We start from the raw sequence: 26,018 nt of genomic DNA, 5'->3' as shown, positions 1-26,018 counted from the left end.
ATTAGGACCAGTGCTATCCGAAAATCTTATTTTTATTTAAGCACAAAAATTGAGACATGACATATACATTTGTACATGGAAGAAAATACCAGAAAGTTAACAAAACCCTGGTGGCTGTCATTACCATTCAGTGGCTCTAGGGACAAATGGAATGACAGCATGAGGGTAGCCTCAGGAGGGCCCCAGTTCCCAGAGGCAGGAGGCTGGCCATCTTGGTGAACTCCTGCAGCACTGACATGACACAGGGTCCAGGTTTCAACAGTGGCCTCCTAAGCGTCACTGTAGTGACACACCTGTGGAGTCCTCAGCTTAAGACCCCACTGTGGGTATGGAAGGAACCCTCAGAAGATGGCTCAGCAGTCCTGCCTGCAGGACATAGTTCTGGAGTGACATCCTCCAGCCACCCTAGGAGTTGTAAGAGGTGAGTATTGCTGAACATATAGGGTTGGAATAAGGCTAAGGCAGAGAGGCAGAGTCCCTCAGGAGGGCAGAAGCCAAAGCAAACCGGTCAAATGGCACCTACCCTCTCAGGAGACTGCCGGAGGCTGGGCAGGACAACTTGAAGGACTGTCCTCAATCCCTCCTGATCCCCAACCAACCACTCAGAAGCCTGAAGAGAAGGGCTAGTCTTCTTTTCAGAGGGCACAAGGTGCTATTACATCATGGGGCAGAGCAGGCATAGAGTCACGACTATTGTGAGGAACATCTGGGGGCCACCTGAAGCATCATTTGAGGAGCATCTGTGTACCCACCCAGAGCACAGCTCACCTAAAGTAGAGCCCTAGGGAGGCTTATGAAGCCTAAGCATGAAAGGTGAGACTGTGGAGGCCCCAATACAGGCCAAGCCTGCAGAGGGAGGAGAGGAGTCCAGGATGCCTGTGAAAAATTCCTGGTGCAGTGAGCCCAGGCTCACCAATGATCCTGTGTGGGGAGTGAACATGCATGCACATGAGTGCATTTGTTTTCAGGGGAGGCAGCTCCACTGCTTCCAGACAAAATCCTACCATCAGAAAATCCACCATTAGAAAAGGAAAGACAGCTTGTTATTTTTTTCTTTTCCCTTGTCCCTGTCCCTTCCTCCCCTTCCCTTATGTGGAAGGGAAAGCTGACTACTGAGGAAAGAATAGGAACAAGACAAAATCCCTGCCAGGTCTGTGCTGGACATAACCACTGTATAAGGCACCCACGGAAAGTGCAGCTCAGAGGGCAGGTGAGAGAAGACGCTGGGGTGAGGGAAGGCGAATCAGGAAGATCAATTCCCTTGGAAGGTTCCTCGGGCAGCAGATGAGGCAGCATTGCGGAAGGTTCTGTTGCTGAAGATGCCCTGGGAAAACTCTTCCTGAGCCTGCTGAAAGCTGGCTCCTGTTCGGCGGTAGAAGGCATGTACCTAGGGAACAAGGCTGGGGTGAGAAGAGCCCAGAACAATCCCAGCTATCAGGGTATGTTCCCAAAGGGGGCCTTCCAAGAGTTCCACCCTGCCTGGCTGCTCACCCAGAACCTTCAACTAAGGTATTGCGCTCCTGAGGACTTCAGGAATGAGGGATTTTAGATATCCACCCAGGAGAGATGGACCTTTTACTTGTGTTTGCTGGTGGCTCACACCCTACTTACCCGCTGCAGGAGAAAGAGTGAGAGCCCAGCACAGAGGGTAAAGAAGCCAGCCACTACCATCATGATGATGGACACAGGTAAGGGCCCATCGTTCAGTGTAGACAGAGCTGCGAGCCAACCACTACAAAAGGAGAAACCAGAGGAGAGCTATGATTGAGACTCAGAAGTCCCCAAGCGGAGCCCTTCTTCCAAATGGCTGTGTCTTGGCCATCACCTGGGCATCTCCCTGGAGCACAGGGAGCCTTGTGATTCAGTGACCTTCCCCTGTGAAAGACCAGGATATGAGCACTGACAGGCCCACACTGTTCAAACATGACCTCTCCAGAAGTCTCAGAGGTCGAGTCACTCTCGAATCTGGTCCAGTGAGGTCAAGAAAGGAGATGTGACAGCTGCCTTGTCAGGGTCAGCCCAAGGCTCAGGGTATGTTGCTGACTGAGGGTGGGCACAGGGAAGACATTGGCTCTGCACAGAGGACTCTGAGAAGAGCATTGGCCAGCCTGTTGCCTTGATCTTGTCACCTCAGCTTCCCCCATCAGGACCTCTGCCTTTAGAGGTTATGTCATCCCCTACCTGTAAAGAGATTGTTCTCATGCTGCCTGACTTCAAAACTTACAACAAAGCTACAGTGCTACAGTAATCAAAACAGTGTGGGAGCAGCATGAAGACAGAGCAATGCCATAGGCCAGATATACCTATCTTAAAAATGATTTTTTATTTTTCTCTGTGGATTGTTGTCTGTGTGAGGATGTCAGATCCTCTGAAACTGAAGTTAGAGACAGCTGGAGTTGCCATGTAGCTGCTGGGAATTGAACCCAGGTGCTCTGGAAGAGCAGCCAGTGTTCTTAACCACTGAGCCATCCCTCCCACTCCAGTCTGCCTTTTTTTTTTTTTTTTTAAATAAGGGTCTTAAGACCAAAGGGAGCAGTGAGATGGTTCAGTCAGCAAAGGTACTTGATGCCAAGTTTGATAATTTGAGTTTGATACTTGAGACCTACATGGGGGAAGGGAAGAATTTACCCTCGGACTTTCACATCATGTCCTGACACACGTGTGCCCACCATTATAAAAAAAAAAAAAGGGAATAAAAAAAGAGTTTTAATACCCCACAGGGGAACTGATAGTCTCTAGAAATGGTACCGGGACAGCTAGTTCTTACTTCAATCATATATTAAAATCCACTCAAAATGGGACAAAGATTCCACTGTAAGAGTGGAGGCTATAAAACTTTGAAAAGCTGGGTATGGTGGCACACATCTTTAGGCAGAGGCAGGAAAATATAAGTCCTAGGACAGCCTGGTCTATATAGCAAGCTCCAGGACAGCAAGGACCATAGAGAGACATTGTCTCAAAATAACAAAAACAAACTCTGAGGATAAAAACAGAAGTAACTTTTCATGACCTTGAATTTGCTGGTAGTTTAACTGTGTAAACAAAAGCACAAGCAACAAAAGAAAATTACAGTACCAGAGAAACCTGGTTCACCCAGTAAAGTGACTGGCTGCCAAGCCTGACACCCTGAGCTTGATCCCCAGAACCCACGTGCCGGAAGGAAAGAACTGACTCTCACACATAGGTCCCTGCATGCACATACATGTACACTAAAGGAAAAATCAAACCTTTTGTGTATTAAAGCTGAGTGCTGTTGGTAAAGTGCTTGCAGCATAAGTTTGAGGACTTGAATCCAGAACCCCAGAACCCATATAAAAAGCCTAGGTTTATAACCCAGGTAGCACTGGGAAGGCAGAGACAGGTGGATCGGAGAAGTCTGCTGGTTTAACTAGCCTTTCAGCAATGAGAAATCATGTATCAAAAACTGGAGAGGTGGCCAAATGGCTCAACAGGTACAAGTGCTTACTGCCAAGTCTGATAACCTGAGTTCAATCCTGGAACTTAAGTTGCAGACAGAGGATTCCTACAAGTTGTTGTCTGATCTCCATCTGGATGCATGCCTCACAGACACACAGACACACACACAGAAACAAGGTGGATGGTGCTTGAAGTATGACCTTCTGTCTTCCACACAAAGGTATACATACATATCTCCACACAAACATTCTTGCATACGTGCACAGAATGTTTATGGGAAGGCAAGAACAGGTAGGAGCCAGCAGAGCTCACTGAGTGCAAGTCAGTGAGGACAGGGCCAGCACCAGACGTCAAATCTCAAGGGTCCCAGTCCAGACTGCAAACAGCAGTTATTAATCATATGGTGCCCCACCCTATCACCACTCTTTTATTTGTTTATTTGAGATACCATTCTCACTATATAACCCTAACTGGCCTAGATCTTGTTATACAGATCAAGGTGGCCTCAAACTATGAGTTCCATGTCTCTGTCCTCCTGAGTGCTAGTACTAAATGCATGTGCCACCAGGTCCTGCTCATTTGTTTTTTGAGACAGAGTTTTTCTATGTATTCCAGGCTGGCCCAGAACTCACTACATACCTTAGGCTGGCCTTGAACTTTCAATCTTCCTTCCTCATCTCCCAAGTGCTGGGATTACAGACATGGGCCATCCACACTTGGCCAATCTAGCTTTTCCTAACAATATCCAGTTTAGAGTAAAAAGCAATGAAACTGGACCATCTGCCAAAAGAGTCTGGATCAGAACAGTAGAATGAGAAAGGGGCTGCGTGGCTGTGTGCTCAGGTTCAGGATGCTAGTGTGGTCAGTCCTCTTCTCACACTCTGGCCTTGCTAACAGCTGCTGGGAGGGTTCAAAATAGTCAGCCCATGCCAGCTTGACCTTTTGCATTGTTTCCTGTGTGCTGGGGTACAAAGGAAAATGTCAGCCATCAGCTTTTCTTTTGGAAATTAATTCTGAGACGAGACTGAGTTAACCAGGAAACTCAAGCCAGCTACGAACTCCAGAACAGCAAGCCAACTCTCCAGGGCAGCAGGCCCCATCTCCTACAGTCACAAGGCCCAAGAGAAAAAGTAAAATGGAAGCTGAGGATGTAGCTCCATTGGTAGAGTGCTTGTCTACCACACAAGAGGCCCTGGATTCCATTCCAAGCACTACATAAAACAGACCAAACAGATAGAGCTGGGGAGATGGCTCAGCAGTTAAGAGCACTGGCTGCTCTTCCAGAGGTCCTGAGCTTAATTTCCAGCACCAACATGGTGGCTCGCAACCATCTGTAATGAGATCTCACATCCTCTTCTGGCCTGCAGGCATACATGCAGACAGAACACTGTATATATAATAAATCTTAAAAAACAAAACAAAACAGGTTCAGCTTGGAGGCAGAATGACAAAGTTTAAAGTTATTTGGGATAACATAGTGAGTCAGAGAGAGGTAAGGGGCTTCAAAGTCCAGGGCATCCATCAGTCCCTAGAAGGATGCTACAGGAGGAAAGCAACAAGTTGCCATACAGTGTCAGACATAGCCCTAAAGAGTTAAGCCAAATTAGCATGGTGGTTCACACCTGAAATCTCAGCTCTCTGGAGACAGGCAAGAGGATCACCAAGAATTTGAGGCCATCCTGATATATAACAAGATCTAGGCCAACCAGGGTTATATAGTGAGTCCCAGGCCAGAGTGAGACTCATCTACACACCATAGAATATAGAGAACAAGGAAAGACAGCAGATACTGTAAATGGGAAGCTGGGGTGTGGCTCAGGGTCAGCATTTCCTAGCATGTGCAAAGTTCTGGGTCTGACACCTAGAACCACAAAAAAGAAAAAGTTGGCCAGGAATGAGGTATTGCATAGAATTTCCTCAGAGATTGAAACATTCTGTCCTATAGGAAGCTCAAGCAGGAAGGTAAACAATTCAAAATAGCTTCAGGAAGTCCCTGAAACTAACCAGATTCACTGAGCCCCTCCTTGCCAGAGTAAACAATAAAAGCTAAGAAACCTTCTTTGCTCAGGGAAGCTGAGCTGCAAAGACCCTGAGACCAGGTCAGATGCCTAGAAGTGATCTAGACAGAATCTCATGAAAAGGACACTTTCCAACCCTTGGAGCTGCCTGCAGGCTGTGCAGGGTACTCCAGGTTCCTGGTTTTGTGAACTGTTACCCATGCTGGGGTGGCTTTGGTGATGCAGATGTCTTTGAATTATTTCTGCTCCCATAAGAATCCCTCACCCATATCCTTGTAAGTAACCCTAATAAAACTTTTTGTTTTACCAAGTTAGGCTTTGTTCTGTGGTGGGTTCCCTATCTGGGGTAAGTAGATGTGTGTGTTGTGTCTCCCCAGAAGATGCTTCATCACACAACAGAGAACCAAGGCAGATCATAAGGTGCCCTCCACCCTTTCTCCACCATGGTTGAAATAGGCTCTCTAGGAGCTAGGAAATGGCAAGTAAGTTGACCCTCTATGACACTTCAGGTCTTACCTGGTCCCCAAGTTAGGCAAGCCAATCATCTGGATGAAGTAGATCCCTATTTGACAAAAAAATACAAAGAAGAACACGAAGAAGCTGAAAGAATTGTCAGACCTGTGGAGAGAGAAAGAAGCAAATCACAAGAGGTCTTGGGCCAATGAGATGGCTCAGTAGGGAAAGGTGCATCCTGACAAGCCTGATGCTCTGTTTTCATCCTGGAGCCTGAAGAACGAAAGAAGAGAACTCTCACAAGTTATGCTTTGACATATTATGTGCACTGTGGCATGTATGTACATGTGAATGTACACAAACATGCCAAAACCAAAAAACAAATAAACCTAGGGCTGGAGAGATGGCTCAATAGTTAAGAGCACTTGTTGCTCTTCCAGAGGACCTGGGTTTGCTTCCCAGGATCTATATGATGGTTCACAACTGTCTTAACTTCAGTCTTAAGGGACCCAATGCCCAATTCTGGACTCTGAGGACACTGTATGCATGTGGTACACAGATATTCATGCAGGCAAAACACGCATGCAATCTTTAAAGCCCATGAGTTCAATGCCCTAAACTGTTCCCAATGCGCGCGTGCGCACACACACACACACACACACACACACACACACACACACGAAGTCAGTGGAAGAAAGGCTATCTGTGGAGTAGCAAACTGGTTAAGACTCCTCAAGAATTAAGTACCTCCACCAGTGTGCTGTTTTGTTTTAGTTACAGACAAAGGGTCTCTTGAAGTCCAGGATGGTCTCTTAATTCCCTATATTATCATCCTTTCTACACCTCCCAAATGCTGGGAGTACAGGCCTATGCCAATAACCTAGTTTTATGTGGAGCTGTGATAGAACCCAGGCTTTGCACATGCTAGGCAAGCACTCTATCAACTGAGCCATATCCCCGACTTTGTCCACTGCGTCCTTGAGAATCAGAACACTGAAAATTCAGGATATGCCTGAGACTTGGAAGACTCCCAGCCCTAAAAGCATCATGCATGAAGTATTAATTCCAAATTCCCAGGGGGTCTTAGAGATACATCCATTTATGCTCACAGAGCTAGGTTACTTATTGGCAACTGATCCCTGAGATCATAAAGATGAGCCACAAACAGTATCTGACATCTGAAGGGCAGCACCTTCAGCCGCAGAAAGGTGCTCCCTCTTCACAGCAACTAAATCCCTACCCACCAGCAAGTCTGCCCAGGAATAGTACAGCAGCAGCAGGGGAGGCTCCCAGTCACTCTGATTTGCCTGTGTTTATTCATGGACAGGCCTCTAGCAAACCTCACTTACAGGCTAGGCTGAGGTAAACAGCTCTTAATCTGTCTACTCTGACTCACTGAGAAAAGGAAAGCAATTTCCTCACCACTTGTTCTGAGCTAGGGCTGTGATGGGGCCCAGAGCTTGGGCCTATTGGCTGCTCCTGGGATGCCAGCCATACCTGCATCCCTTGTACTAGCTCCACTCACCTGAAAGCCTTGTAGATTGGTCGGTACCAACAAAGGAAGGCACAGGGGGTGAAGATCACAAACCAAAGGATGGAGAGGCCGAAGGCTGTTCCATTAGCGGCATTACTTGTGAACCAGGCCAGGCATGCAAGCAGGTTCAGAAACAGCGTCACTGAATGCACTAGAAAGGGGCAAGGAGAGAAAACTGGCTTGACCCAAGGTGGCTGGAGGACTGCTGCCCACAGAGCAAGCCGCTCCCTAGGAAAGGCCTGTTGAGAGGGAGGCTGCAAAGACAGTAGGGGACATCAGTCTATACTTAGGCAAGCTTAGCTTCCAAATCCTGGTTCTCTGGGACCTCACATCAGGGACCAGGCTTCCTTGGGAGATGACAAGGAGACCCAGGTTTCAGGGATAGGCATGGTGAGGTGCAGACCTGGGGCTGATCCCTGGAGAATGAAACAGCCCCAATAGAGCTGCATAGTCTTTTTCACCACTGCTGGAATGAGGGGAGGCCTTCACCCAAGTCGAGCCTTTCAGTATGGTGAGCACTACAGGAACACAGAAGTCTCTGGCTAGTTCCTTCTTCCTTTCAAGGTAGTCTAGCTGGCCCTCTTAAGCAGGTTCCCAGACGGACATAAAGAATTCCCCCATGCCAGCCCAAACACAGGGAAGGAAAGTCTGTGAGAGGTCTTGATCTCAGGGAACAAGGCCCAAAGTAAACATAGGGATCTTGAGACATTGCCACTGCACCAAGGAACTCACACATCCAGAGATAGTAAAGCATCTTGCATATCCGCTGGTAGTCGGCAGGGATCTCCGTGGAGAAGTCCTGATAGAAGCAAGGCTTGACTGGGCACCATGAGGGTAGGGGCGGCCAGTTGTTGTCTCTCACTGTGTAAAAAGGGTTCAGCCTCATCAGTGGCATGGAGGAGAGAGCACATACTGGCCCATTTTATAGGCAAAGCAGAGCTTTCAGAGGTGCCCCTACAAGCAGAGTTCAGGAGTTTCAGGGGCTTCATGGAACATGAAGTGAGATCAAAGAGGAACCAGAGAGATGCCCACAAGTTCACTCTAAGTAAATGAAGCCCTACTACATTAGAGCTAAATATTCTAAATTAGTGTTTCTCAACCTTCCTAATATTTTGACCCTTTAATACAGTTCCTCCTGTTGTGGTGACCCCCAACCATAAAATTAATTTCGTTGCTACTTCATAACTATAATTTTGCTACTGTTATGAGTCATAATGTAAGTATCTGTGTTTTCTGATGGTCGCAAGTGACCCCTGTGAAAGGGTCTTTCAACCCCAAGGGGTCACAACCTACAGGTTGAGAACCAATGACCTAAATGATGCGTTTATTTCTTTCAAGACAATGATGTAGCCCTGGCTATCCTTCAGTGTGGACCACGCTGGTCTCAAACTCACAGAGATCTGCCTGCTTTTACCTCTTGAATGCTGGGAATACAGGGGTGAACTAGCATATGCCCTTTAAAATATATTTTAATAATGATCAACTCATAAGCAGAACCAGGGTTGTCATCATAAACATATATAGGGTGACTATCCTCCAAGTCAAGCAACTACCATCCTGGGGAGTTCAGATTCATTCTCTAGCAAAAGTATTATCCCAACTGGGCTTGTTGACCAATTATCTCCCCTCCTGGGGGGTGAAGGGAAGGGTCAGGTGCCTCTCATTGAGTATCCAGACACTCCCTACCACATGTTGTTTTCAATTTTGCTTTAATTGCACATGGCCTGGGGGAGGAGCTAGAGTCTATAAGGAAGGGGGCTCCATTTACACCACTACAAGGAAGTCCTCAGCCCTGCTGGGTAAGGCTTTCCAGGGACAGCCTGTTGGAGGAGGAGCACCCACACTCCTGTAAGTAACCCCCCTCACCCATGCTCTGTAAGGAAGTCCATGAAACTCATTGGTTCTGCAGAGTGAACTTTGTCACTGGAACCTTTTTTATGGAGGAAGGAATTTTAGCATGGAACTCTGGGCCCAGGGAATCAAAGAATTTCAGAACTGGGAAGGAATGCAAAAATCACCCACATCTGTCAGGCCTATTCTGCTGGTCTAACTTCTGCCTTACTGCCTTCTACCCCAAAGCTAGCACCCACCCACCCATCACTCACCCTCCTTTCCTTCCTCTCTCCCTTCCTTCCTTTTTTTGGATGCAGTCTTGCTATATTATAGCCTTGGCTGGCCTGAAAGTTGGAGTGATCTCCCTGCCTCTGCTTCCCACATACTACGTTTACAGATAATGCCACTATGCTGAGCTCCCCAAACCAATATGCTTCCAAAATCAAAGCTTTGCAAAAATCCCCGATGAAGATAGCTCAGAGCACTCCTTGTGCCAGGTAGAGCAGGCTAGACCCCAACAGTCTCCTTTACCATGTAAGTTCGCCGCAGTGTTCTGCAACTCTCGCTCCTTGCGTTCCAGTTCGGCGGCTTTCCTGTCTAATTCTTCCTGCTGCCGAAGCAGGCCTGCCTGGGCTGCAGCTGCAACAGCCTAGAGAGAACAGGAGCAGGGAACAGCAAGAAATGAGAAAGGAACAGTGTCAGCCCAGGCAGGCCAGCAGAGGCACTTCACCCAGGCAGGAAGAGCTAGCAGGTCATCTCAGAGGCAGTCCTGCCCAATGAAGTATCTTGGGTACTAAGCAATACTATGCAAGTGCCTAGGTGACCCATTGCCCACTTTTGACTCTCTACTTCCTCCCGCTCACCCATGGCTCATCTACTCCCCCACACTGTAGTCCAGGCTAAATTGTCCTTTGGGTAATAGCAAAGGGGGAAAGACCTCACAGGAGCCCAACCTGAAGCCAGAAACCCAGAGACCTGAAGCTAAAGGGAAGAACCCAAAGCATGTGTGCAAAGTGGAAACAATGCTAAGTTGCCAGCAAGCAGAGGGAGGATGTGAGGCGGGCCAGCGACACCAGAGCCTCAGTAACTCACACCAAAGTGGCCTCCCTCCCTACTCTGCCCAAGGAGCTGCCTCCCAGGCCCACCTGAGCAATGTCTGGCCATACCCTGGGGACAGTCCATGATGTATGGCCCTTCTCTGCCTGACTTTCAAGGCATGCAGAGGCCAAGCTTTATCACCTCTGCAGGCAGAGCAGAGCCTTCTAATGAGGCAGCTCAGGGACTCTCAGGTGAGGCTGAGTAGAACTGGGCCCAGGGTTCTGCTCCTGCTGCTGCCACCACTGTTTGGCCCCATCTTCCTCCTGAAGAATGAAACTATGGTCCTCTCTGAGGGAGCAGGCCATCTCACAGGATGACAACTAGACGTATGTATACACATACACATGTCACCAAAGCTGTTCTCCAGAGAGCCAAGGTTGCCTCTGGGGGGGGGGGGGGGGAGAGAATTTCAGACACTGAGATTAGAATTGACCATACAGTGTCACATTGAGGGTCCTAGGCTCATTTCATGCCATCACTGGAACAGGCAGGGTCTCTGCATCCCATCACCCTGCATGTAGGGACCATGTCATATCACAGGGTTCTAGGACCCAGCTTGCAGGCTCCAGGTGCCCAGCCCACCCTCTTTCTCATCTACACTAGGCCTACCTTCGGAAGCTTTCGCATGTAGCTGTCCCTGGGAATACTATCTCCTCCTAGTAGCATCTGCCTCTCTGAGGGCTCACCCGCTGCCAGGAATCGGGCAGGCAGAAACTTGCTGGCCTGCCTAAGCAGGAGCTGCAATACACAACTCCACTGTGGGCCATGCTCACCAGGGCAGTGAGAAGCTTGGGGTGGGGTCGGGGGGTGGGGAAGTGATTGAGGCTAGCATCAGGCACAAGCAGACAAGGTTCACTAGACTCAGTGACAAGACAAAAGCAAATAGGATAGAAGGCAGGGATAAATGATGTTGAAAAAGGCAGGGGCAGGGATGTAGCTTGGCGACAGAGCATTTGTAAGGCCCTGGATTTGATTCCCAGTACCACAAACTGAAAAGTAAAGAGACAGGTTCTGGGCCCTATGAAGGACCTGGATTGGCACAACAGAACAGATGCTCTCTGAAGATAGCAGGGATCGCAGCCCGGTGAGTAGTGCTTGCTTTATGGGAAGGAGTGGGAAGGCTGAGGCCACAGGCTAGCTCCAAAGAAATTCATAAGCTGCCTCGGTGGTGAAGGCCCTTGGCTGTCCCCAACCCTACAGGTTCAACTATGGAGCTGGGTGATTCTCACTTGCACAGTAGAAGAAGCCAAAGAACTCTCAACCTGTACCTGAGGCGTTGGCTGTGCTGGCTCCACTGAGGGCTGGAGAACTGCTGGCTGGGAGGACCCAGGAACTTGTGCGACAGGAACTGTTGTTGCTGCATTTGTCTGTGTGGGGCAAAGGAGGGAAATGAATAGGTTTCACTAGTGGCAAAACCACAGTAAGGGACCTGATCCAGGCTCTCTTCTGCAGGTTTTTGGCCAACAAGGCTTAGATTTGGGGAACCTTCACCCCTTAACTCACACTCCTGCGCCTTGTGGGACACAAGGCTTTCCAGCATTGCTCTGTCCTGCCCTATAAAAGAGAGGCCCACATGACAGAACCCACAGGAGAACTTCAGTGACTTCTGGTGATGTCTCCATTCTTACCTTACCCCAAGTCCACACTCAGACTGTCACTCTGAGGATATTAATTTCTCCAGAGCTGTTCTTCTCTGCCATATTCCTTGCCCCAGACACCTTGACACCTCCCACTAACACCCACACCACCACCTCCCAGAAGACTGCACAACTAAGAGGAAGGACATAGTCACCAACCTCTGAGAAGGGATTGAATTCAGCCAGGCCACCCTGAGGGGCATTGGTCAGCTGGGTCACAGAGGGATCCTGGGAAGGAGAAAAAGAGGCATTAAATATTGACAAGAGGAAACATCCCTGACCAGGGGCCAGCAGGCAATCCATACAGCTCAGTGTTGTAGCATATGTCTGTGATCTCAGCACTCTGAAGGCTGAGGCAGGAGGATTACAATCAAAAGAATTAAAGGGCAGCCTGGGCTCACGTACTGAGTTCCACACCAGGCAGGGCTATAGAATGAGAACGAGATCGATCTTGTCTTATAAAAACCAGAAATGGAAGTCATCCGTAGGATACAATCTGACGTTTCCATCCTCTTGCCCCCACCTCCTCTTTGCTTATGTGGCCCTTTTTGTGGCAAAGGCAGTTTGTGTTCATCCTGCCTCTCCATGGCAGGCACCCCCAATCCTGGTCATGGTTATGGGGTTCAGGTGTTGCTCCACAACCATGCAGGAACTCTGGGAGGAACAGCTGAGACAGGCCACAGTGCCACTAGCTCGAGTCTCTACAGTCTGTTCCCTGACCTGCACTTTTTTGGTTTTGTTTTTCAAGACAAGAGTTTCATGTATCTCAGGTCAATCTCAAATTGTAAAGACCAGGATGGCTTTGATCTCCTGATCCTCATAATTCCATCCCAAATGCTGGGATTACAGGTGTGTACCACCACACCTTGCTCTACAGGTTCAATTCTTAAATACAGTGTCAGTGTCACAGACAGAAGGCAAGCCCCTCAGCTCATAGGTGTGGAAAGACACTGGTCATGGTGAAGTGTCGGAAGCTGACTTCCATTCTGAAATTTAACAGAGTTAAGTGTCAGTACCGAATATGTTCTCTGGCTTTTCTATACAGTAGTTCTAGCTTCCCACTGAGACTACCAGCTCCTAGAGTAAAGCTGTGCCTGGCCACACCCAGTGCCACACCCTGAGTGGAATACCAGCTGGAATCGTTGGTTCTCTAGACAGCCTCATCTTAGGGACCCTGCACCTCCTTCCAATCTCCTCCACCAGACTGCATCCTGTCTGTTTGACATCCACCTCTGCTTTGTTGACTCCTGCAACTCAGAGAAAGTGACAATGCGAGGTTCTGGTGGTCACCAAAAGACATGGGGGTTGGTCCTGAGGTTATTTCCACTAGCAGTCATCTTTCTGAACCAGCCTGCCTGCAGGGAGGCTTTGGCCCAGGATCTGTCCCCCTTTCAAAGCCAGCAGATACCTGCCAGGGCAAGCAAGCAGAAGTCACTGAAACCAGACCCACCAGTCAAGGAACTGGCAGGACATAAGTTGCCACCATAGGACATAGGAACCAAAGGGCAGTTCAGGTAGCAGTCTCAGGAGCTGGCACACATGCACCTGGCTAGGGTGTGCAGCTTGAAGCTCTAGGCAAGATTCTATGTCTGTCACAGTAAGTCAGGTAAGCAACAGATTCTTGAGGTAGGATAGAGATGAGAGGGGAGTGACTACCCTGTCTACACTGATTCTCTGCCTCCTCTTCTTCTAATGTCTGCAAGGTGTGGCCCTGGGGCCCTAACCAGGCTCATCCCAACTGGCTTGTCCCTTCCAGTGAGCTGTGAGTGCTCTGCAGCTGGGGCATCTAGGGCTGGTCCACCTTCAGGCTCCTTGGGGTTTGCTGAGGGGCCTATGGCAGAGCAGCACCACAGGAAAGGTTGGGGAACAAATGCCACACTGTGGTGCTTCCTTTCCCCAAAGCACTGCCTCAGGCTACAGGACCTGCAGCACAACAGTGGCCCAAGAACTTGGAGGCATCTTGCCTAGGACCAATGAGCTTAAAACACTGACATGTGGGTACTTTTCGTGTAAGGAAACCTGGGTTCCACCTGGAAGCTGTGACCTCTCCAGGGCTGGGGTTACAGTTTGTGCAACCACACCCAGCTCCATAGTAACTTGGCTTCTCTCCTTTGTGTCTATAATGTATTGAAGGGCAGACAAGATGGCTCAGTGGGTAAAGGAAACTGCCACCAAAGCCTGAGTTTGATCCTTGAAACCTACAAGGTGGAAGGAGAGAATGAACCCTGCAAGTTGTTCTCTGACATCCACACGTACAGATACATACACATAGGAAAGGAAGAGAAGGAGGGAAGAAAGCAGGAAGGAAGGAAGCAAGCATTCATTATATTCCATTCTGTAAAGACTTGAAGAAGATACTTTGGTCAGCTTTTGTGTTTTATGGCTCTACTGAAAAAGGCAACCATTTAACCTTCATTTAACCTTCACCATAGCCATTACGAGAGACCAGTACTCCTGACAGATGGGAAAGCCCAGGTTCAGTGTGGGGATAGTAGCTATTGAAGATCACTGGAGCAGGAGACTGGAGATGGCTCAGTGGTTGGGAGGAGCATCAAGTGATGCTCTTCCAGAGGACCCGCATTTGATTCCAAGCACCAACATGGTGGCTCACAGTCATCTGTAACTTCCGTTCCAGGGGATTTGATGCCCTCTTTGGCCTCCTCATACATATGGTACAAAGCATACACACAGGCAAAACACCCACATACAAAAATCTCAAAGCAGTGTCTGAGGTAGACTCTGAATCCAGGCCTGAAGCCTGAGACTGCAATGCTGTAGTAAAAGTTCTTGATCACTATGCAGCTAAAGAATGAGCAAGGGCTTCCTTACTGAACTTCTAAGAGCTGGATGTTGGGGCACATCTTTAGTAAGACACAGGTAGTTTTTTCATGTAAGGATCACACTGATGAAGCCAGGAAGTGGTGGTGCACGCCTTTAATCCCAGCACTTGGGAGGCAGAGGCAGGCAGATCTCAATGAATTCATGGCCAGCCTGGTCTACAAAGTGAGTTCTAGGACAGCCAGGAGGACTGTTACACAGAAAAACCCTGTCTCAAAAAATAAACGAACAACCAACCAAAACAGATGTAGACCATGAGCTTTCATTCCAAGTCACAGAAATGAAGTTACCACCATCAACTTTTCCCACTCACAAGCACAGGGCTCTTAAGTGACTCAAGCAGTTATTTAAAAGGATGGTGAGGTCTAAGTTTCACTGACACAGAAGTAGCCTAAACCTCCCTCAGCTGCTCAGACTGAATTTATGAGACAGGGAGAAAAGCTCCTAAAGTCAATTCTTTACATTCAGTGAACAACTACAGGGTGAGGAACACGCTAGGGTAAGGATAAGCTCCTTCACTCTTAAGTGTTCACAGTATGGTGGACTAGTAACGGAGACAAGTACGCACATGCCAAGATCATACTGGGGTGAGGTACAGAGTGACTGACAGGAGAGAAGGGAGATCCCTCAGAGGGCTGGGAAGAGGGTGGGTGGGATGGTTAGCTTTAATCATGAACTCCCTTCAACCGTATAATCATCTGGGAAGATTCTCAATTAGAGGCTCTTCACATTGGGTACTGGGTTGGTTTGTGGGTTTGTCTGTGGGAAGTTATCTTAAGTTAATTGATATGGGAAGCCCCAAAGCAATGTGGGTGGCTCCATTGGGGGTGGGGGAGGATCCTGAACTATGTAAGAGTAGAGAAATCGGGTTGAGCGCAAGCGAGCATATATATGCATCATATGCTCTCTGCTCATAACTGCAGGTATGAAGCCTAGCAGTTTCACGTTCCTGTGTTAACTTTCCCATAATGTTGAACTGTAATGTGAAATTATAAGTTGAAATAAACTCCATTCTCCCCTAAGTTGTCTTTGCCAGGGTATTTTATCACAACAACAGAACTGAAACTAGTTAATGGGGTTTCCAAAAGAAAGGAAGAAGGCAAGCAAAGGCCCAGCAGGTAAGAGGAGTGTTCCCAAGCAGGGAGGGTGTGAGGGCCCTCGGAGAAGTATGGCTAGGTTGGGGCTTACAAGGACTCCTTCTCCTGGTTTGGAGGGAAATCTCTTTTCATGTGTTTCATATTTCCTGGTTATCTCTGAGCTTCAGTGACTTCCCCCCTTTCCCATGTTATAGTCTGCCCACACACTCCTGGTGTGAGACTGTTCCAGGCTCCAAAAAAGCATATCAAACACCTTGGGTCTGGCACAGTAATGCACACATGTAATCCCAGCATCAGGAGGAACACTATAGGCCACCCTAGGCTACCTACATAGTGAATTTTAAGCCAGTCTAGGCTACACAGCAAGACTGTCTCAAAACAAAACACTAAAACAAAATATCCTGAAGCCATAAAAAAAGGTTACATTATGTAAATGCCAAGTTAGTTTTGTCAAGTTAATTTTGCTAGGCCAGCAGGAAAACACAGCAAAAGAACAACGGAACAAGACTGTGGAAGTATGGGTGACCTGTTTTCTGTCTTCCAAATTTCATATATTGTGATAATGATACTTTTACCTAAAACACAAGGGCTGAAGGAGAGACATGTTTCCAAAAAAAAGTTAGGGATGTAGCTCATTTTGGTACAATACTTGCTTTGTAAGCATGCAGCCCTTGGTTTGATCTTCACAGCATAAATTGGGCAGTATGGCACAAATCTGTAATTAGCACTCCAGTGGAAACAGGATGATCAGAAGTTCAAGATATATATCATTAATCCCAAATGGAGCTCTATGGATTTGAGGCCAGCCTGGTTTATATAGGGAGTCTTAGGCCAGCCAAGATCTCTCAAAAAGTAAACAAACACAAAGGCCCATCATAGTGTCACATACCTGTAACCCCAGCTTAGGGGACTGAAGCAGGGAGTTTTGCCTCAAATTTGAGGTCAGCTTTGGCTACATGATGGTAACAAAACCTCAAAGGAGGTGGGGGTGGGGGGTGGTAAGCACTTGAGAACCAATCTGAAGGTAAGGCATACTCTGGGTCTTCTTCCCTGCCACTGGTAGTGATGTCCAGAGAGGTCTAGAAAAGCACAAAGCAACTTCTCCACCCCACATCTGAAGGCCTTTTGGCCCTGAAACGCCTCCTATAGAACAGTCTATCTTTAACTTGTGCTACTTGCTTTCTCCTCCCATTTCTTGTCCATTCCCTACACAAACCAATCCATGAAATGCTAAGGTGAGACCATCAGGAAAAAGCCTTGTTCTTGCCCCTGGAAGAAACAGTGCAGAGAACCAAACCTGATCAACACTGAGCCCAGGGGAGAGTAAAGGCAGCGTTGTCACATGGGAGCTGGGAGCGTCAAGGTCCTTAGCGGCATGCGACCACCGAAGCTTTAAAAAGAACATGATTGTGTTCTGAAAATGAGAAGGCTGTACTTGGGTTTGTTTTGGTTTGGTTTTGGTTTTTCAAGACAGGGTTTCTCTGTACTGCTTTTGGAGCCTGTCCTGGAACTTGCTCTATAGACCAGGCTGGCCTTCTGCCTGCCTCTGTTGAATGCTGGGATTAAAGGCGTGTGCCACCACTGCCCAGTTGTACCTGGGTATTTTGCTTGGTAAGTTTTCTTTTTTTAGAGACAGGGTGTCACTGTGTAGCCCTGCTGGCCTCCAAATCACAGGATCTGCTTGCCTTTGCCTCTTGACTGCTGGGATTAAAGGTGTGCACCACCACATCTGGCTTAGTTTTCAGTTTTGCATCATTCTTTCCCCTGTCTCTCTCTGTCCACCACTCCCCCCCCCAACACACACACACCTCTCCTTCCTTCCTTCCTTCCTTCCTTCTTTCTAATTCGAGGATGACCCTGGTCTCCTGATTCTCTTGCCTCTACCATCCAGATGTTGAATTATAAGCTGTGCTAACACACCCAGCCTGGAATAAGGTCATGAAGGCTTAGAGGTAAGAGTGTAAAGAGAGAACAGCTGGGAGTACTAAGAACCAGCCGACAAGGGGAGGCCAGACTGGAGCAGTTAGGACTTGACCTCAGGGGCAGGGAGATGCGGCCACAGGAATTTGAGCAGGTATATATACCATGACCACTCTGGCCATCATGAGGGGCACACAATGTTCAGGAAGGACAATATCAGGTCACAACTGCTGGCATGAGTGGGTGAAATTAGTCAGGTCACAACTTCTGGTCCCAGTGTGTTAAATTAAGGGGCAGCAGCTTGGGATAGAGGAGTCAGAGACTCTAGAGACTGGGGTAGACATCATGGGCTCAGCAACTCAATGTTGGTTAAAATGGAAAGGTTGCCAGGAGACTTTTTTTCAGGCTACATGGGAAGGGAGAGGACTTCTGCAGATTTTGGACCACACCGGGAGGTGTCTGTGGAGTAGATCTATCTGGCTGGCATGTCTAGAAAGGTGTAGATAGGTGCTGGAAACATTTGTCAGAGCTTAAGAGTCAGCTGAGGACTAGAGCTACACAGTTAGGATCTTTGGGTGAGGATGCTATTCTGAGGCAGAAAAGTGTGAGAAGCAGGCTCAAGACAGCACTCAGAAATACTAAAAGGAAGAGACAGGAAATAAAAACAGACTGAGATAAGCCAAAGTTATCAGTCAGAGAGATCCTGGAGAGTCAAGCCAGGTAAGTGTGTGTCACATAAGCAGCAGACAGTTCCACAGGTTCATAGAGAGGTCAGGTATGGGGTGTGGTAGACAGGTACTGGATATGGTCATATTGTCTGCTATCTCAGTACTCAAGAGGTCAAGGCAGAAGAAGGATCAGGAGTTCACGTTCATCTTTGGATCCAAGTTGAGGTTTGGGCCAGCCTGGTCTAATTGAGACATTGTCTTATGGAAAAACCAACCAATTAGCAACAACAAAGTCCGGCATGGTGGCACATGCATTAGCTCTTGAGAGGCAGGTGGATTTCTGTAAATTCTAGAACAGCCTGATCTACACTGAGATCCATGCTGGCTAGGAATAAATAGTGAGAACCTGTCTCAAAATAAACAAAAAACAATTGCTTTGGGGCCATGGCCATGCAACGCAGCTTGTTCAATCTGCCCACTTTTCTGGGTCCTAATGCAGAAAACCCTAACTTCCTATTTCTTTTCTTTCACTGGCTAAAACCTAAGCATGTTGTCTCACAGCATAATGCCAACTCCAGACAGTTGCCCAGATGGAAGTCCCCTGCCTTTACACACTAAGTCTACTGTGGGCTTTCTCAAACTTTCTTTGAAGCCACCCACTTTCACTACATTGCTGCTTGCTGACCTCCCTTGATGAACACATACCAGCGTAACTAAAAAGGCATGGCTATCTTCCTCTTCTCCATGTCCCCCTTGCTGGTGGCTGCCACAGGTTACAGCTCACTTGCCCTGTTATTTTCTTTCAAACTACAATACAATTGTCAGAGAGTAAGAACAGGACCTAAGACGGAGGCGGTCTCTGGGTGACATATGGAATACAGGAATACAGAGGTGACAACTTAAGGAAGTGGCTTTTGGTTCCTGCTGTTCCTTCATACAAAGTCCCCTATCTTCTCATCTGCCAGACTTTCTGCCCTCTGCCCCAGCCCCTTTCTGGCACAGGGCTCTGCTCTTCCTCCTGAGATCCCTTAAACTTACCTCCCTGCCCTCATCATACCCACAGAGTACTGTCCTTGGCCATGAGCATTATCTCTCAGCGCTGCCATCCACAGACCACATGCTCATTTGCCGTGCTCTCTGGCACCAGGAGGTGTAACAGCAGGGCTGCTGGTGTGCCTAAAGGTGTGAGCGACTCAAGGGGGCACTTGATGGCCCTGGGCACGCCTTGCAATGCGGACACCACCCTTCTCTGAGTGAGTCTGTCCTGGTTAAATATTACCATCCTATGATAATCCTATGCAGAGTGAAAATTTAACAGAAGCGTAGAGAAAATTTAGCAGAAGTGTAGAAGATCATCGGAATTTCCAGCCAAGTTCTAACACCCCTCCTGGCTCTAGGTGCTAAGCATAAAGGCAGGATACCTCCATCTGGGAACCCACCTGGAGGTGATATTAAGCTGTGAGACTCTTGCCATTTTCAATTTTTTTTTCTTAAAAAAATTTAAAGATTTATGTTTATTTCATGTGTACAGATATTTTGCCTGGATGTATGTCTGTACACCATGTGCATGCCTGACCCCTTTGAAGGTCAGAAGAGGGTGTTACAAACAGATGTGAGTTGACATGTGAGTGCTGGGAAGCAAAGGAAGGTCGTCTCTTACCGCTGAACTGCTCCAGACCCACTTTCAAATTTCTTAAGACAATGCTCCTGCCTTTTCTACAATAAGTTCTAGCAGGTCCTTAAACTGGATGTGGTATCACACACCTGGAATCCCAGCACTCTGGAAATGGAGGCAGGAAGATAAGGAGTTAAAGGACAACCTCAGTCATACAGCAAGCTTGAGGCCAGCCTGGGATACAGGACACCTTAACCCAAAATGAAGAAGAAGAAAGAAAATGCTACCAGGTTTCTTTGTGATTCTGAGAATTCCCAAACATGACAAGCTAGAGCTGACCCTTTCAGGGGAGAGACAGAGGCCTTAGTGTCTATGGGGTTAGTGTCATGTAACTGTTCACACAAATCACATTTCTGCCATCACCTCCCACAGGAGAGAAATGTTTTGCATCCCTGAGAAGCAAGCGCAGCACTGAGATTATCTTTAAACTGCAAGGAGGCAATGTGTGAAGGAGAGATGGTGTGAGTTGGCAACTCCAAGCCCTGAAAGACTTCCTCTGTTCAGCCTCACCATCCCTTCCACACACCCCCTGAGACCAGCCTCCTCTGCTGTAATCTGGCAGAATGCTCGGAGGAAAGCAGCCCTGGCATTTGCTTGGGTGGCCTGATTTTTAGTGGACCGCTTGAGGGTGGGGGCAATACAATAACATCTTTTTAGTTTTTCACCTCTGCATCACTCAACAAGACTTGTGAGAAACATCTGTGAACAGACAACCTGGAATTATTCCAGTGCAGGGACCCAAATATCCAGAATTAACAGAGGAACCAGGGTGTGCCGACGGAGGTTGTGAAATCACTAAGGCTTGGCTTGCAGCTTCCTGCTTCCTCCTAGGAGTTTGGTAAGCCTCTGCCACACTCTGGGGACTTCACTTTCCACTCAGAACTCTTTCTTGGCAGGACATTTTTCTAATAATTTCAACTATACCCATATGCAAGGAAAGGGTTCATGGAAGCCTATGATTACACTTTTCGGGGGGCAGCAGGACTGGGGCTTCATAAAGAACATGGATAATAGGTTGGGGAGATAGTTATCAGTAAATGGTTGTCTTTGCATGTGTAAAAATATGAGCTGGATACCCAGAACTCCCATTTTATTTCAAGTGGAAAGATCTACTTTTTTTTTTCCTAATGTGCATTGGTGTTTTGCTTGCATGAAGAAGTCAGGTCCCCTAGAACTAAAGTTACAGACAGTTGTGAACTGCCATGTAGGTCCTGGGAATTGAACCTGGGTCCTATGAAAAACAGCCAGTGCCCCCAGAATTCCCTTTTTAAAACTTTTTTTGAGAGAGGGTCTCACGGAGTATCCCTGGCAGGCCTGCCTGATATTCACTCTGTAGACCAGGCTAGCCTCAAACTCCCAGGGACTGCTTGCCTCTGCCTCCACAGTTCTAGGATTAAAGGTATGATGATAGCACACTTGGCCAAACTCACATTGAAAAAAAAAATCCAGAAGTAGGGGCTGGAGTGGTTAAGAGTGCTTGCTATTCTTCTAGTTCCTAGCACCCACATCAGATGGCTCACAACTACCTGTTAACAATAGCTCCAGGGGATCTAATGCCTACTTCTGTGATGACTCCCATGACAAAAAACACACACCACATATTTATACATATTTATACATAAGCCAGATAAATTTGTAATCTCAGTACTGGGTAGTCCCAAAACAGGTAGATTACTGGGCTCACAGGTTCTCTGTGTAACAGCCCTGGTTGTTCTGGAACTCTCTCTGTAGACCAGGTTGGCCTTGAACTCAGAGACCCACCTGCCTCTGCCTCCTGAGTGCTGGGATTAAAAGTGTGCAACATCATGGCCAGGCCCCCCCCCAAAAAAAAAGTTTTTTAAAGAAAGAAAAAAGTAGAGGGTGCCTAAGGAATGGCAATAAAAAGTCTTCCGACCTCTACACACATGTGCATATATAAGAACATACAAGAAAAAAAAGGCAACAAAACCTGAGTAAGGGAATCAACTTCAAAGATGCATGGGAGTTTCAGTGGCTTTTTTGAGTGAGCAGAAACAGAGTTCCGTGGTTAAGCAACTTTGAAAATGCTGGGTCAAATATCTTCATTGTAGAGTTTCTCAGGGCCTTAACCAAACTGGCAAGCCTTGTCAATATTCAAGAAAAATAGGAAAGGATTTATTTCTCAAGCTCACCTGAACAGAGAACACAGAGCACCTTAGAAAATTCAAAACATGGCTGGGTATTATTGGTAGCGCACACCTTTAATCCCAGCACTCAGGAAGCAGAGACAGGAGAATCTCTGTGAGTTTGAGGGCAGACTGGTCTACAGAGCAAGTTCCAGGACAGTCAGGACTGTTACACAGAGAAACCCTGTCTCAAAAAACAAACAAAAGTTGAAAACATATTGTCTTAAAATATTGCCTTAAAAGCTCTGTACAGGGAGGGGCTGGAGAGATGGTTTAGTAGTTAGGAGCATGGCCGACTCTCCCAGCCATGTGGATTCAAAACCCACAACCAACACGGCAGCTCGCAATTGTATGTAACTCAAATTCCAGTTATCCCTCACACAAACGTACAGGCAGGCCAAATATTAATGCTCATTAAACAAACAACAACAAGCCGGGTGGTGCAGGCCTTTAATCTGAGCACGCAGGAGGCAGAGGCAAGAGGATTACTACAAGTTCCAGGCCAGCCAGGGCTACGTAGCAAGAATGAATCTCGGAAAAAAAAGTAAAAAGGTGACAAGAGTGATGATACCACAGCCTTTCCTTAGCTGACCTAAAGTAACCCCAAGGCAGAAATGTATGAGATTCAAAAGTCTTTAAGACAGCACCATCTGGGCAATGAGACCCAGGTCTAGATTCCCTGTGATGCTAATTCTGGCATGATGCTGTTGGCTCTAGCATGTCCCAGTCTCACTGAGTCTTGGCTTCTGTAAAGCTGAACTGAAGATGTTAGAATAGACTTCTAAGAACATTTACAGTCCTCTAACTGTCAGCCAAAATAGTAAGTATATTTTTGCAATCTACCATTATATGACAAAAAAAAAAAAAAAAAAAGACTGTTTTCCAGACGGACTTAGGTGTGACAATTTGAGTCTGTCACCTCTCCACCTGCTTGCTACTGAGCTATGAGCCAACACCCTGTGTAAATGAAACTGGGTTCACACATAGTCATCTAAGGACTACACCCTCCCAGTGCCCCAGCCCTGGCAACACAGCACACACATCCTCAAGGAAGAGGGCAGCTCTGACCAGAAGGAGCTCTGGGCAACAGATGCAAGGCTGCTTCTCCTCCTCATACAGCTTCCAGCTAAGAATGGAAAGCCATTTCAGTATGAGGGGGAGCCTATCACAGTCAGCTGAGCTCTCTCCTTCCCACACAGGATTCCCCTCCAGATGTTGCCGGTTTGCTGGCCAACAGTTGCTTCCTGCCCTACCTTATCCTAAGGCTGCCTGGACAAACTGTCTTGCTTGAATGCAATGCAGAAGTTACTTTCTATTACTTCTAAAGTTATTTTCACACTTTGCCCAATCATTTCCACCAGAGATGCACTTTAAGACTTTCAAGGAGCTACTGTTAATACAAGGCAGAAGAACCCTGCCCACTGCTGACCCTGAAGAAGATCCTGCTGCAATGTTGCAATGTTGGAGCGCTGACTGCCCTTGATAGCAGCAAAAAATTTATTATTCTGACAGAATAAAACTGAACAAAGGGACATCATTACATACCACATATTCCAAAAGGCTATTGGATCCTTGCTATATATAACCCAAACCCCAGTATCAAAGGAGTTTGCACAAGACATTAACAGCACAACTGCAAATATTCACTCAACTAATAGAGGCAACTGTTGGCATTACATAAGAGACAAGGTCCTGCAAAGGCTCTGTCAAGAAACATTAAGCTAAAAGAGGAATATTCTAAATTCCCCAGTGTAAAAAAGGAATGAACTACCGAAATCTGCCTGAGGGTTCCTATCAGGCAGGTCACCTTGAGAGAGGATGCAGAAAATTTCCACTCTCAGCCTGGCTGAGTTATGGCTGCATTTGGGAGGGAGAGGAAAGATGACAAGTTCAAGACCAGCATGTGACACACAGGGAGTTCGGAGCCAGTCTGTGTGGCACTTTGCTCAGTGGTGGAGGATTTGCCTAGCATGTGCAGAGTCGTAGTTCAATCCCCACCTCTGCAAAACTTCAAAACAACAATTAATTTTGCTCCCCTGACTGTATAACCATCTAGTTCAGGCTGCCTTTGTCTTTGCTCCAACCCTTAGAAGGATCCATAGTGGAAAAGCTCACATGACTTCTCCAACACCTGCAGGAAACTTTTAAGTTGCAGATGAGCAAAATAAAATGAGTTCGAGTGCTTGGTGATGTACTGACACAGGAGAAACAGCTGGGCTCATAAATCACCAGTCAGCACAAGCAACCGTCTCTCAAACTGGTTTCGGCCAGACATGAAAGAAGAAGTGTAATCTGCCTTCACGCTAACGAGAGTTCCCGTCCTTCAGAGTACACAGGGGGCATCCCTGTGTTCCCCACTCAAAGGTTTTGGCTTTAAGTTCAAAGACTGTTGTATTCTTGAATGTTCCAAAGGTCAAGCCAGGAACCACCCATGCAGATTTGCCAAACCAGTGTACCTTGTGTTCCAAGCTCCTTCACCAGCACCCCACCCTACCCTACCCCATCCTACCCTACCCCACCCCACCCCACCTCTGCAACCTTCTCTTCTGTGGCCCAAACTCACTCCAAACAAAGCCCTTGACCAACATGTAGAATTTTGACCCAGGCCATTTTGTGGCTTGGACTCTCTTCCTACCCTCCCTCAGCCTTCTTTTCCTGATAAACACAGGGGACTCTCATGTACTTTAGACCCTTGCTTCGCTACTGCTGTTGCAGCTGGGAGAGGGTCGTCTCCACCCCACCAGACTTCTACTTCCTCATGTTTCATCCTAGGATGACTCAAGACAGGTAGACTGCTAAGACTACAAAAATGTCACAGCCACATTTTGCTTCTCTTCCTGACGTTAGCACACCTCCCCAAGGGCAAGAACGTTCGCCTGCTGTCCCTTTCTCCAGCAGCGTCCAGTCAGCGTGGCTGCAGCAGGGGTGCTGTAAGAGCCCACTTTTTTCCTTGCTGCACCGCCCCGCCCCCTTGCCGCAGTTCCACCTGTTGCAAACTCCCGCCCCCATACAAACTATGATAGGCCAGACTTCATATTCCGTTCTCCCATTGGGCAGGCCATCCGTCCCTCCTACGCCACGTCCCCTGGCTTTGGCGAAAGAGGCCCAGGCCGCGGCCTTTGGCCCTAGGGAGATCTGAGAGTTGGGGGTTCTACCTGGAAGGGGTTTACATCCACTGGGTCCGCGAAGGGGTTAGTGTCGAAGGCCGACATGGTGATCGGAGGCCAGCAGGCGATCTCCGCGAGCGCTACTGCCTTCGGTCACTCAGACCCAGCAGCACTCAGTGTAGAACCTCCACTTCCGGGAGCGAGGCAGCCGTTCTGGCGCAGGCGTAGGGCCCTCTGTGGGGGCGTGGCTCTGTGACGTCACAGAGGTCCGCTCCGCCCCCTGCCCAGCCCACTAGAAAGTGATGGATAAGCGTTCTGTTTCCATCCACTTACTATATTTATCTTGCCAAGGTGCTGGAGATGGAACCCGGGGTCTCACGAATGATAGACAAGCACTGTATCCCTGAGCTATACCCCCAGTCCTTCAACTCACTTCTTAGTCCTCCTGTGCAGGATGTCTTCTGATGCCTTCCTTTGTGTTTATTCTGAGCTTCCAAAAGAGGGACCCGCAGGAAACTTCATGCATTCCTAGGGAGCAAAATTGGGAAGTTCGGGCAAGTCCCAGACAAAATAACAAGG

The 26,018-nt window shown here is 47.7% G+C and overlaps 1 protein-coding gene across 2 annotated transcripts; it reads right to left on the bottom strand.

Annotated features, from left to right (window-relative positions):
* Positions 1-16: 16 nt before the first annotated feature.
* Scamp2 (secretory carrier membrane protein 2) lies at positions 17-25,667 on the bottom strand. Of its 2 annotated transcripts, XM_051197570.1 has the most exons (10): positions 25,488-25,667; positions 12,150-12,218; positions 11,622-11,720; positions 10,963-11,091; positions 9,787-9,904; positions 8,155-8,283; positions 7,414-7,573; positions 5,952-6,053; positions 1,612-1,732; positions 17-1,387 (listed from the first exon to the last, which is right to left on the bottom strand). In XM_051197570.1, the coding sequence occupies exons 1-10, from the start codon at positions 25,542-25,544 to the stop codon at positions 1,253-1,255; spliced, it is 1,119 nt and encodes a 372-aa protein (XP_051053527.1). In that variant the 5' UTR covers positions 25,545-25,667; the 3' UTR covers positions 17-1,252. The 2 variants fall into 2 exon arrangements, with proteins under 2 accessions (XP_051053527.1, XP_051053528.1); XM_051197571.1 differs by lacking the exon at positions 10,963-11,091 and having other exon boundaries at positions 25,488-25,665.
* Between the last annotated feature and the right edge of the window lie 351 nt (positions 25,668-26,018).

The sequence above is a fragment of the Phodopus roborovskii genome, unplaced genomic scaffold, assembly GCF_943737965.1.
Source record: "Phodopus roborovskii unplaced genomic scaffold, PHOROB, whole genome shotgun sequence".
In the NCBI taxonomy this organism is placed as follows: Eukaryota; Metazoa; Chordata; class Mammalia; order Rodentia; family Cricetidae; genus Phodopus; species Phodopus roborovskii.
This window is presented reverse-complemented; position numbering and strand designations above follow the sequence as displayed.

Excerpts from the sequence above, each read along its gene's own strand:
- Scamp2 (XM_051197570.1), bottom strand. The coding sequence starts at position 25,544 with ATGTCGGCCTTCGACACTAACCCCTTCGCGGACCCAGTGGATGTAAAC. Across the intron at positions 8,284-9,786 it reads CACTGCGGCGAACTTACATG|TGAGAGACAACAACTGGCCG; the intron begins GTAAAGGAGACT and ends CTTTTTACACAG. Across the intron at positions 1,733-5,951 it reads TTGCCTAACTTGGGGACCAG|TGGTTGGCTCGCAGCTCTGT; the intron begins GTAAGACCTGAA and ends CTCCTTTTGTAG.